This window comes from Drosophila navojoa, chromosome 3, assembly GCF_054131105.1.
Source record: "Drosophila navojoa isolate 15081-1374.11 chromosome 3, UAZ_NAV_1.0, whole genome shotgun sequence".
Taxonomy (NCBI): domain Eukaryota; kingdom Metazoa; phylum Arthropoda; class Insecta; order Diptera; family Drosophilidae; genus Drosophila; species Drosophila navojoa.
The window spans coordinates 6,734,875-6,747,483 of NC_142891.1; the positions used below are offsets into that span (position 1 = coordinate 6,734,875).

General features: G+C 34.4%; 2 protein-coding genes across 3 annotated transcripts in view; both read right to left on the reverse strand.

Annotated features, from left to right (window-relative positions):
• Positions 1-10,764, reverse strand: part of LOC115565230 (carbohydrate sulfotransferase 4) — a 38,583-nt gene extending 27,819 nt beyond the window's left edge. The window contains exon 1 of one of the 2 annotated variants that reach the window (XM_089257577.1): positions 9,509-10,764. In XM_089257577.1, coding sequence (XP_089113703.1) covers positions 9,509-10,437 — 929 coding nt within the window. In that variant the 5' untranslated portion in view covers positions 10,438-10,764. The remainder of the gene's footprint in view (positions 1-9,508) is intronic. The other variant, XM_089257578.1, reaches the window with a different exon arrangement.
• Positions 10,765-10,999: 235 nt separating this feature from the next.
• LOC115563312 (carbohydrate sulfotransferase 5) lies at positions 11,000-12,523 on the reverse strand. The gene is made up of 3 exons (XM_030386058.2): positions 11,680-12,523; positions 11,413-11,589; positions 11,000-11,349 (listed from the first exon to the last, which is right to left on the reverse strand). Exons 1-3 carry the CDS (start codon positions 12,270-12,272, stop codon positions 11,037-11,039), a joined length of 1,083 nt encoding a protein of 360 aa, XP_030241918.2. The 5' UTR covers positions 12,273-12,523; the 3' UTR covers positions 11,000-11,036.
• Positions 12,524-12,609: the final 86 nt, after the last annotated feature.

Consider the following 12,609-nt stretch of genomic DNA (forward strand, 5'->3'; position numbering starts at 1 on the left):
AAAAAATGCTCAACCGAGCCCTAAACTAGCCCATAAACAACAGCATTTAAACGGAAGTTCATTTACTGAAGAAAAAATCAAAACTTTCTCACAGCTAAGAAAAAAGTTCAAATCTCTTCAAAACAATATACGATGTTTACGAGCTGTTTCAAAGAGTTCCGGTTTCGTTATTTACGCGCTGTGAAATTCGCATGAATCGCCAAAGAAGATAAAGCCCGCAATTACATGACAACTGCCTGTTGCTGTTGTTGTTGCTGTTAATTTTCCCATCGAATTTCCACAGAAATGAAATGAAAGACTTTCTACGACGATGCGTTGATGATTCTATGCAATTAAAAGCAAACAAAAAAAAAAGGAATAGAAATTGCAAAGTTAAAGAAAACTAAAAATAAAACTAAACAAACTGCAAAAGATAAAGAGTAAAAAAAATACTTTTACTTTACTGCAAGTTGCTAACTCCGGCTTAGTCGTATAATTTTCCACACTTTTCTTTTCTCTCTCTCTCACTCTATCTCTATATCTCTCTCTCTCTCTCTCTCTCTCTCTTTCTCTCTACGCAGTATCTTTCTCTTTCACTATGTCGTCTGCTGCACACATAAATCAAAGGCAGCTGAGCCAAGTTGGGTTGCATTTTCCCAAAATAGACAACAGACAAAGAAGAAAATATAGAAACGAAAAAAGGCGAATTTTCCTCTTGTTGCTTTCAGTTAAGCAAAGAAAAAGAAAAACTAAAACCTTATTAGCACTTGGTGACGACGGCAGCAAAATAAAATCTAATTAAAATTGAGTGTGAACATTTGTGCTGAGCACTTTGTTGTCTTAAATCATGTTAAGTTTTGTGTGAAAATTGGAATCGATTTAGAATTAGATTTTCATAATGAATGAAATATTAAAGCTGTAATTTTGTTTATTACATTTATTATTTAAAATCATTGAGTAAAGGGACATATCAAATAAACATAACTTAAATAAATATAGTAAAAGACTTGGATATGGTATTATATTTATTTTTCATTAATTTGTGAATTTTGTTACATTTATTCATATAATTTATTAAACATGTTTTTTAATTCTAAATCATTGCAAATTTTCGGTCTCTTATAATGAGTTAATAGCGCCTGAAACACTTAATAAAAGTAGTAAGACACTCGGGTGTTATCGACTGCACGATACTTATTCACAGCCCAAACGCTGCATTAGGAAAATATGTGTAATTTAGTGAGTTTCTAGATCTAAAAAATTCTAGCGATATATTTATAAAAGAGGTCTGCAACTAGTTCATGGTATCGCCTAGTTAACTTAAACACTGTGGCCCACATAGCTTATCGCAATTTGCCAAAATTATTGTATGCCAGAATTTTAACGTTTTCTAGACCAAAAACGCAATTTAATTTACTAAATAATTTCTGCCATTAGCAGGCCAAGCGACTAACGGTTGCAACTTTCAGAATGCCCACAGGGCTCTCTGCTTGCCAATTTTAATAATGTGCTCAAAGTTCGAAGCGGTTGCTGCTGCTGCTGGCTGCTCAATGAAGCGTCAACAAAGTACAGCTAACTAATCATAAGTAATCATCGTTCGTTCAGTCGATTTTTAGAGCAGCGTGTGAAAATTGCAATGATTTAGTAGCACTCAAAGAGGCCATCAATCAAATGATTGAGCCAGCTGCTGCTGCAGCTAACTGAGGCAGCAAAAAAAAAAAAATAAAAATAAAATAAAAATAAATAAAATGCCAAGAAAATCAAAAGTAAAATGTAAGGATATTGCTGTTGGCCATAACCAACTGCAGAATACTTGCTCAAGGTGCTTAAGAAGCTGTCTGCAGCAAAAAATATATAAATTTTTTTCCAATTCGATATTTTAAACATAGAAACTGAGCTAGGTATAAACAACAAAAAAACCAAAAAAGTTTTTATTTGGGAGCAATGAATGAAAAAAGAACAGCAAACTATGGGCACCTCCAAGCAACGTAACGCATACTAAATTGATGAACCATGAAGCCACTGGCTAAGAACAACAACAACAACAACAAACTATGACTGACAACCAACAACAACGAATGGCATAGAGCTGCGCGTTGCAGTTGGTGAAATCGCATTAGGCGATGGCTACTTAAAAATTTACAACGCGACCCGTCAACAATAAATTCTGCTTGGTAATTGTACAGAATCTACGTGGAAATATAAAACAAAATGCGCAAAAAAAAAAGAGAAAAAATAACTGAAGAAGTAACATAACTACTCTCAAGGCTGTCAGCGTGGTGCTTGACTTACAGCACTCCACAACAAAGAACAAAGAGCCCAAAAGATTCTCCTCTTTTTTTTTTTATTTTTTATTTTGCATTCGAAACTAAGCATCAGGTATTAAGTATCTTTATCTTTATCTTGTTTTTGTTAGTTTTTTGCCTTTTAGCTGGCTGTCAGCATTTTAAAAATAAACATTGTGTGTTGCTTGTGTGTGTGTGTGTGTGTGTGCCAACATTTGGCACATTAGTTAATGAGGCTTCGCGATGTCAAAACTTTTAACAGAACTAGCAAAAAGAGGCGATTTTTTGTATTTGATTTTTATTTTTTAACACAGATTCAAGCAAGGCTAATTAACTTTTGCGATATACCCTAGAAAACTGTATGCATGTATGAAGTCAATATAATTTAATTATTGATAATTTGAATATTTAATATATATATAACTAAAGTCATTAGACGCGAGAGTTTCATCGGAAAAAATTGTAAACTTAGCAAAATAAGCAAATAGTTATAATTTTAAAATTAAAATTTAATAATTTGAATTTAATAATTTTCGAGCTATATATTATAATTATTATTAGTATTATGTAACAAGAAGATGCATATTTATATTTTATTTATTTATTTCTTTAAAAAAATTTAATTCAAAATAAAAATTATTCAGAAGTAAATACTATTTTTTAACTCGTAAAATAAATTGAAAATAAATATAAATGATGATCATAAAAAAAAGGATTAATCATAACCACTTAAGATATTGTCACAATTTCTTTTTTATAGTTTTAAGCTCTTCAAATATTCATTAAAAGTTTGAATTGCATTGATTTATTATTAAAATTTATTTGTTGGGAAACTTAAAATATGAATTGAAAGTATTAAACATGACAGATGATAAAGCTTCATTAATAATACTTTGATTATAATTAAATAGCTGCACATATGTATATACAAACGCAAATATAAGAAACTTTAAAGCCTCACAGATGCTCAAATTTTTAATTCTCTCATCTAATAAACTTCTGCTAGCAAATTGATGCGCTGCAAAGCAGCCAAATGAATTATACATAAAACGACGTGAAATAATCAATATCAATAATCATTTAGTCAGGCAATGGCTCTACAAATATACAAAAAAAAAAAATAAAAAGCCGCTGAAATACACCAACAATATTTATGGATGTGCATCGATATTCTGAAAACCGGTTAAAGATTCGATCGCAGCAATATGGCTAAGATAGCTGCGAGGCATGGCAAGGCTACAGCGCCCAATTAACTGGCCTCAGCAATAACAAAAATAATAATAATAAAAAAAAAAAACCAACTGCAAAAGCAAACTTAGATTAGCAACTAGAAATAATGATAATAAAAAAAAAAAGCGAAACCGCGCACTCCAGCTAAAAGTAAATAAAAAAAAGGCAAAAAAAATTATCAATCACTTTCACTGTCTGCTGTAGTTTGTCATAGGCACCCAGCTGACAGAGAAGCCAACCGCGACGGCGACTGCGACGGCAACGGCGACTTTGACTGCCACAGCGGTTTTCGGTTGCGGCCTAGTCTTCATGCTTTTGGCAATTGCAGCGCTGCCAACAATTTTTTATTAACGCTTTTCACCCATTTAAGTCGTAGAGTTGGATAAAAAAAAAAAAAACAGAAAAATAAACACAACACGTACCAAAAAGTTTTACTTGTCTCGTGCTTGAAACTCGTTTTCAAATGCAAAAGACGCAGTGCATACCCTATCAATAGAGAAACTGTGTTTTGTAATTAACTATGGTATATAGATTTTTATTGAAATTATGTTTAATATATGATAAACAAATTTAAAATAATTAGTCATTAGTTAGTTATTAAAAAATCTAAAATATATAAATATCTATAATATATCAAAATTATCAGCGACAAAAGCTGAGTAAACATACTTTACATTTATTTTTAAGGGACTTTATTAAGCGATTAAAATTAAAGCATATACTTTAGCGGAATAAATTTGTATATAATATAGAACAATAATAAAGATTACTGCATTTATATAACATAGCTAACTTCAAACATTATCTCCCCCGAGTTAGTTAATTATTATTTTTCAAGATGAAAGACAATTTAACATCTTCCGCTTTGGAGACCTTATCAATAATACATACATCTATATATATCCATGCATATATTTACATATCGTAAAAGAGTGTTAAGTTTTCGACAAAGAGTAATGTTTTAATACATTTTCATAGGCCTTTTTGTATGCCAGACACCCGCGCTTTGTCGTTCTCTCTCTTTTTCTGCCTCTCTCTCTCTCTCTCTCTCTCTCCCTCTCTTTTCAATGACGGCGTAGTTAAGCCAGTTGAACGTTCAGTGAACTCTATGCCGATCTCTCCCTTTTGGCTCTGTCAAAACTGTCACGCATTGAGCGACAGAGAGAAGGCGAGCGAAAGAGAGAGAAAGAGAGAGAGTGAGGGCGAGTCAAGAGTTCATAGCATAAAGCTAAATGTCAGCCATGTCACAGAATGAGGTCTATTGTGCAATAAGCTAGTTAGAACGGGTTTCTTGTACCCATTGACTCGAGACAAATAGGGTATATTGGTTCAATGGAAATGCTATATAATAGACTGAAAGAGGTGTGACTGTTATCATGAATTCTATCAGCTGAGCTGTATTGACCTAATATTCTTATTGTCTGCCGACTTTTTTGTCTGTGTATAAATGTGTCGATCTTATAAACTTTTTGAATAACAATTTATCATTATGTTTATTTTAATGTTATTCAGCTTTCCTAATATCAATAAAAATGTATATTATCATTGAGGTTTGCAAACATAAATTAAACACCAAATACAGATTCATGTTCATGTTAAGCTTTGCATTTTTAGATCGGTGCAGACTTTCGCTCATAAATTAGCCTAAATAAAAATATCCATTTAGATTAATATTGACATTGGAATGATTGAAACAGAGTATCTTATAGTCAAACACTCAAGTTTTTTTTTTTTTTTTTTTTTTTTTTTTTTTTTTTTTTTTTTTTTGTCAAAACGAGAAAACTGAAAAGTTTGTTAGAGTGGGATCTGCAGCATAATGCGACAACCACTTCTTCTCTTATTGTTATCTATCTGTCTTTCTATTTAACTGCCTGTCCGTCTGTCTCCTCTATTCCATCTAGTCTTGTTGGCCCGTTTGAAAACGCAGCTTACAAAAGTTTTTATTTTTGGCCCTCATTTAATGGCCACTTTGCTTATTATAAGCCAACTAAATGAGAGACTTAAGCCAAAAACTCTTTGCGGTTGCGGTTTTTCGGGCTATTTCAGCTACAGCTGCAGCTAAAGCTAACGCTAAGCCAACAGCAACAGCTGCAGCTACTTTGGGCCCCAAAAACTGTGGGCGCTTTTCATTTTCACAACATTTTATCAACTGACTGCCAAATGCGACTCAAAGTTGAAAGCCACAAAAAAGAATTTTTATATATGATAATCTAAATAAAATAAATGTATAAAAAATAAAATTTGAATGTGGGAATATCTGTATATAATGGGTTATAAAACATTCTGCGAAATACCATAATATTTAGCAAAAAACGAGTGGGAATTTTTCAATGAAATTAACAGCTTTGTAGACAAAAAACTAAGATTATATTTAAAAAAAAAAAAAAAAAAAAAAAAAAAAAAAAAAAAACTAATTAAATCTGGTGATCTTGAATTAAACAGTAACTAGCATAATAACTAATATACTCTCTTCAATATATGATTTACTAAGAATATATGAAAATAGCAATAAATATTATACGAAGTAAAATTATAAACAAATTAACCTTTATAAGCACTTAAATAATTCTTTTTTATTGATCAACCTTTGATTAGGCCTGCTCAATCAAACTAGTTAACATGAACCCAACAATCACGGCAACTAAAGCCGAAATCAAATAAAATACAAAGCCCTTGTATTGTATAAAAATAAAATGCCGATTAAGCACATTTATTTAAAAGGCGAGCGTGCAATGCGGCGTATACGCAATTAATGATTAGAGAACCCCCAAGCTTTCGTGCCGGGCACACCCAACGAGAGGACAGGAGACAGAGAGGGGGGGGAGGCAACGGAGGCGGGGACAGTGCCAACCGTCAATTAGAAACCAAGTCAGCCAAGTTAGCGGCCGCTTAGTGAGTCACCCAAAAACCACACGCCTTCCACTGACCCCAATTCGGGGCGAGGCAATCAAAGGCGAGGGACGGGCGGGAACGGGGCTGTCTCCCTGCGCAACATAAATCTAAGCCAACGCTTCCGGAATTTTGATGCATTTCACTGGACAACGAACGGTTACTCCAAGCCGTTCAGCTACACTGCGTTAATAGAGTGTGAAAAATGTGTGAATGCAACAAAGCAAAGAGAAGAATGAAAATAAACCAAAAGAAAAAGTTCGAAATAATAAATGAATCTAATAATACCCTTAATGATGTGATAACGCAGCAAAGCAATTCAAAACTATTTTGAAATGTGGCAATATGTGGCTCTAATGATTTAATAAACAAACAAATCTTAATAACTTATAGGCAAACGCAAGGCAGTTAAGATAAGGAATACCCCGAATTTAAATTATAGACACATATAAATCCGAATACTTTATCTATATATGAAGCACATGTTGATAATAAAACATTTCAAAATTATTGTAGGAAAATCACTTTAGATTGACAAGTGATATTATATATTTCTTATATACATATAGGAAATACCCCTAAAAAGTCTCTCTACATGTTTCTCTTTCACTCAAAGTCCCCAACCATAAAAGAGCATAACAAGAAAGCGACTAACGAGTGCCAAAGAGAAATGCCTGTACAGACGAAATGAGGGAAGAGGAGAATAAAACAAAAGGCTTGAAGCAGAGCTACTTTAGTTAGAAGAATTTGCAATAGCTTCCAGCTAGACTTGGCCATATACCAAGCGATTCATTTCGTATGCTAATTGCTTTTTGCAAATTGCCTGCGTGAAATGTTTAACTGTTTAAGCGAGTTGTCAAAGCAGTTGGAGACACGCCCCCACGCACCTAGTCAAATAAAATAATATAGCTAATCACAGCAGACATTCTTAAATCAGAGATGGACACGATGGACAATATATAAAAAGTTATTTGCAGTAAATATTGAAGTATAAATTATGAACAAATATATTTTTAAATGTTTGGTAAATATACTTACAGTCGATAATTAGGGATGCTTAGTAAGTGATGATATAGCATATATTTGAAGAGTTTTTCTTATGGAAAGCGCTTCTATTTGAGCCAAATGCAAACAACTGCGATAAAGTTATGTTGCACAATTATTTGTAAATAGTATATATAATCTATTTTAGTTAATTTATTCAAATAATATATCAAGCATTACTTAAATAATATAAATATAGAATACCTTTAGAGCACAAACCGCAGTTGGCATTCAACTTCAATTGGAGTATCGAATTCTATTCGTTCTATTCATCCATTTCAATCAATTTGCATTGAATCGAAAACCCAACTCCAAGTGTCAGCACATCTTGGCTAAATTTAATACCTTTTACAAATACAATAATAATGCGTCCTTTGAGTGCTACTAAATGTCTTGTAACTGAAACCACAATATACAATAAATGAGATATATGTATATATATATATATATATATCTGTATATAAGCATGTATATTTATACATACATATATATGTAAAGCAATAGAATTGTCGAAAAATAGAAAGCACATCAATCAAATACGTTTTCGGTTTCTGTTTACATTCTCCTCATCGCTTTGTTTGCAGTGAATCCCTTAGCATACAATACACACACACACATATATACACAAATAGACACACACACACTACTTACAATATTATATTGATTTTGTGCAAAGTTTTTGTTTGCCATCGATTTTAAATAGAGTATTATGTAAACGAGACTTGGCAGTCAAATCGAAAACTAGTAGCAATCAATTTACTTAAGATTATTTAGTCAAAGCATTTGGCTTACGCATCATTAAAAGTTAACGGTATGCAGTATTGCTAAATTTCTCGTTTACTGCAATAATGCAAAAATATTATTAGTTCTGCATAAAGTATATTTCAAAAACGTTGTGAATATATATAATTTAAAAAAATAAATTGAGAATATTTTTTCTTTTTATATAGTAATTCATGAAATACAATTAATTAGCTCAGGAAATGTCTCAAAGTAACGATACATACATATATGTATGTATGTACAGATATATGCCCATTTCAAATTTCCACATAGCAGTAATAATTATTATTTATTGATTACATAACATTGAACATTATATAGTAATTAGGTATGGGTTTCTCCTATTCAAATACCTATTAGAACATTATTTTGACATATCAGGCAAAATGTAAAGCAGGTGGCATAATTATATTGCTTAGATAATATTGATTGAAATACATAAATTATTCAATGTCTTATCTTATCGCAGCATTGATAATAATACTACAAAATTCGAACGAAAATCCAGCTAATTACCCATTGACTTATATATGAATATCGATCAGGGTTTTTCTATCGAATAGCAATATGGAAAATCCATCTCTCACGTGTTTTCTTAAATTCACTGAAAGTAAAATACATCATGTACAAAACATTATGATTGTAAACTTTTACATAAAAAAAAAAGATACAAAAACAAATAAAAAACTAAGATAAACTTGAAGAGCTTTTACTTTGTAATTTTAGTATGTACCTCAACAGCAGCTAAACAACAAAATCAAACCACATTCAAATTAAGATAAAGTAGATAACGTTGATGTGTGGGGGAAACAAACAGCAATAACAACTGACACACGAATTAGTTAAATGGGTGAGCGAGATGGCACACAGAGAAACCGCAAATAGCAACAACAGCAACACCAACAACGACAGCAAAAGCTTCAAAGACGCGTGTCAAAGAGGGATTCGCGCAATTTGCGCATGCGGCATCGCCTTTCACTTTCTTTGTACGCGATCGGACTTAAAACGCTCTCTGCACAGCTCATTCTCTCGCTCTTCCCTCTTGTGCTTGTTTCTGTAACATTAAGCTAATATTTTTGGTCAATACGAAATAGTGTGACCAAATGCGCTAAGCACATAGAATACAGACGAATGTACCAGAAACGCTACTAAAGCTATTATAAATATACAATTCAAATCATCTACGATAATCTCCAGAATATAATTTGAATATACATACATATATCGGCAACTGAACAAGTTTTAAGTTGAAATATTATTTTAACTAATTTATATTTTAAATTCTTTCAAAAACTCACCTTTCATCCTTTAACAGCTCTTCGGCTTGAGCAAGACGCAGTCGCACCGTCTTCATGCTCTGTATGGGAAAGAGTCGGCAGAAGGGCGTCAAGAAGGCGGGACGCCAACAGAAGCGTGGATATTCCCGACACACTTCCCACAATCGCTGATTATGTTCAAATAAATAAGTGTGCGTTTTGCCATATTCCAAATAGTCGGACATATCGGCGTAATCACAATTGAGCAAATTCTTAAGATTTTGTACAGCGAACTGTTGTTCCTCAGGCTCGCGCACCTGTTTAATGCCAAAATCTAACAGTGGCTCATAGTGATAGTAATTGCCGGGCATTGCATTTAAAATGTCACCCAGGAACGTGGAGCCCGAACGCCAGGTGGTGACCACAATGCTCCGCACTGGTGTGCCTCCCGTTTCGGGTGTCATATCATTTAGCTTTTCGGCACCGCCGCGCGGATACTCGAAGTTTTCCATTTCCTGGAGAATGCGCGCACGCTGCCCAGCCAGGACATCCACTATGGTCGCTGTCATATTGTAAATTGTGGCGGCCGTTTGTGATGGCTGCTGCTGCCGCTCATAGTAGCTGCTGCGTGGAAGCTGATTGGAAGCGAGAGCGGCGCTGTTGCTTCCACCTACACTTCCAGCGCTGCTGCTGCTGAAGGGAGACATGGAGGGACGGCGCTGCGTGGTGGCAATCAGCAGCAGTATGCACAAACTGCTTATGCCGCAGATGCCAATGAGATTTGCGCGTCGGGACATGCGGCTGCGTCGACGTTTTGAATTTAAGCTGATGCGCTGCTTAGTGCGTGTCCTGACAGTGGGCGGGGCTAAGGCGGGGGCGTTAGCGTTAGCGTTGGAGTCGTTGGCGGCAGTTTCGACTGTAATGCCGGTCAATAGCGCGCAGGACTCCAAGTCTAGATCGCTTGTGCTCATTTGATATTACTTAAATTAATTAGACACTTTAGCACTTAACTTAACGCTTTCAACTTTACACCTATTCACTTTTGTTTACATATTCACAAACAAATCATACACACACATACATATATACGCACGCCTAAACGACCACACCAACAAATTTATCGCAGAGTAATACTTATTAACATTTTCCAAGTGCGCAAAACATTGCAATTTGTTAGTAATTTCGTACGCGTTTTATATCTTATTAATTATTTTGACCCGACTGTCGCGTCGAAACCTAATGCGACGTTTGACGAGCTTTCCGAGAGCTGTGAAAACTGAATGAACAGCTGTGTTGTCCGAGTGCCTACGTAAGGCGTTTTGTACTAAAATACACCAAATATGGTCCAATAGAAAAATACTGCAAAGTCGACTATCGATTGCAGTCGATAAATTATAGATATTTTTTTATATATTGGATATATATTTCAAAATCATTGCTATAAAAATACTGTAAATGATGCAATGTTTTTTCTTCCTGTTTTCTTTTTTTATCATTTCTCCATATAGATAACAGCTAGTAGATAATTAGTTATTATTTCAATTGCAGTTTGCTTCAAGAACTGCAGACGTTACTTCAAAAACAATGCCAACTTCTTCAACGGTACAAAGATATTAGTCATGTTTTCAACTAATTCTGTTATTGGTTTATAGCCCCAAAGGGCCATAGCCTTCCTGCAGACAACTTGGATATTCAGAATCTTATTGTAGGTCAATCTATGTTTCCAAGAATATGGCATTTCAAAATTATATTTTAAATAAGCTTGAGAAATAGTAAAATTTGGCTTTAAATTCACAAGGCTTTTCGTTGGCAGGCCAAAAAAATTATATAAGTTTATTACACCGTCCAGCGGATCCTGCACTAGTTCCTCATAGCGAACAATGCTAAAAAATAAAAACAAACCAAAAAACTTACAAAACTTCCAAATTTAAACTCGGTGAATATACCTGAAACGATGCGGATACTCTCTCAATAAATCCTCAGCAACTTGATAATCCTCCACCATATTATTGCAGAGATCCTCAGGCTGTCTGCAGGAGTGACTAGAGCACCAGATATGACCGTCACGCGAACTCATGGTAGCACGAGGATCTCGTACTATCAATATCATACGTACATTGAGGCTGAATAGTAAAATATATACATACATACATACATGTATGATTATGTATGAAATATCTTTTATTATTTATACATGTTTATTCGATACTCACTCTTCAAGCTCCAGCAAGGATTTGAGATATAACAGACCCAAGTTATACACAGACATATTGATGAATGGAAATATTTTGCAAATTCGAGACAATGTTTCCGGCTTAGAACAGACCTCCATGGTGTAGGTGAGGCACGTCTTCCACTGCATACCATACAAATTTCGAAATGTCGACGATTTCATGCCATACTTGATCATCTCCAGCGAACGATTATAGTCACAATTCAACAAGGAGTGCAACTCATCCACCGCGGCCATCGCCTGCGGCATCACTTTGATGCGCTCCTTGTACGCTATCAGAGGCGAGAAGTGATGGTAAGCCCCCGGCAGACGGGACAAATCCTCCAATAAACCCGATAAGCCTGAGCCATGAAATGTGATCAGAATCGAACGCACTGGCTGGCCACCAGACTCCAAAGTGAAGTTCGTGAAATTCTTATATTCCTTCGCATCCTGTGTCTGCTGGAAAAGTATGTTGCGCGACATTGTCACCGGATCGGGCAACATCAGAGGCAATATTAAGAACACAAACAGAGTATACCCCAAATAGATGGCAATGCAGATGCCGGTGAATTTTGTGCTGCGCTGTACCATCTTTATGCTCAATTGATCTCAAAAATAGAGAAAAGAGAAATGAAAAAAAGATGTTTACACGCTTACATTAATTTATTTTTCTACTTTTCTCCAAATACTGTATCAATTTTGTTGGAATGTGCTCAAAAAGAAAAACGATGATTTCATGCGACATATGTAACTACCCTATAGGCTACTATATCTGGTAAATGAATATCCAATTTCTCTCACAATTAGAGCAAAACTTTGCACGCAGCAGCTGAGCTCTATATGTCGAACGGCATCAATTTGTAATAAGATATGCCTATTAGATTCTCTTTAGGTTTTCTCTATATGTGTATAATAAATTTGGTTAAAA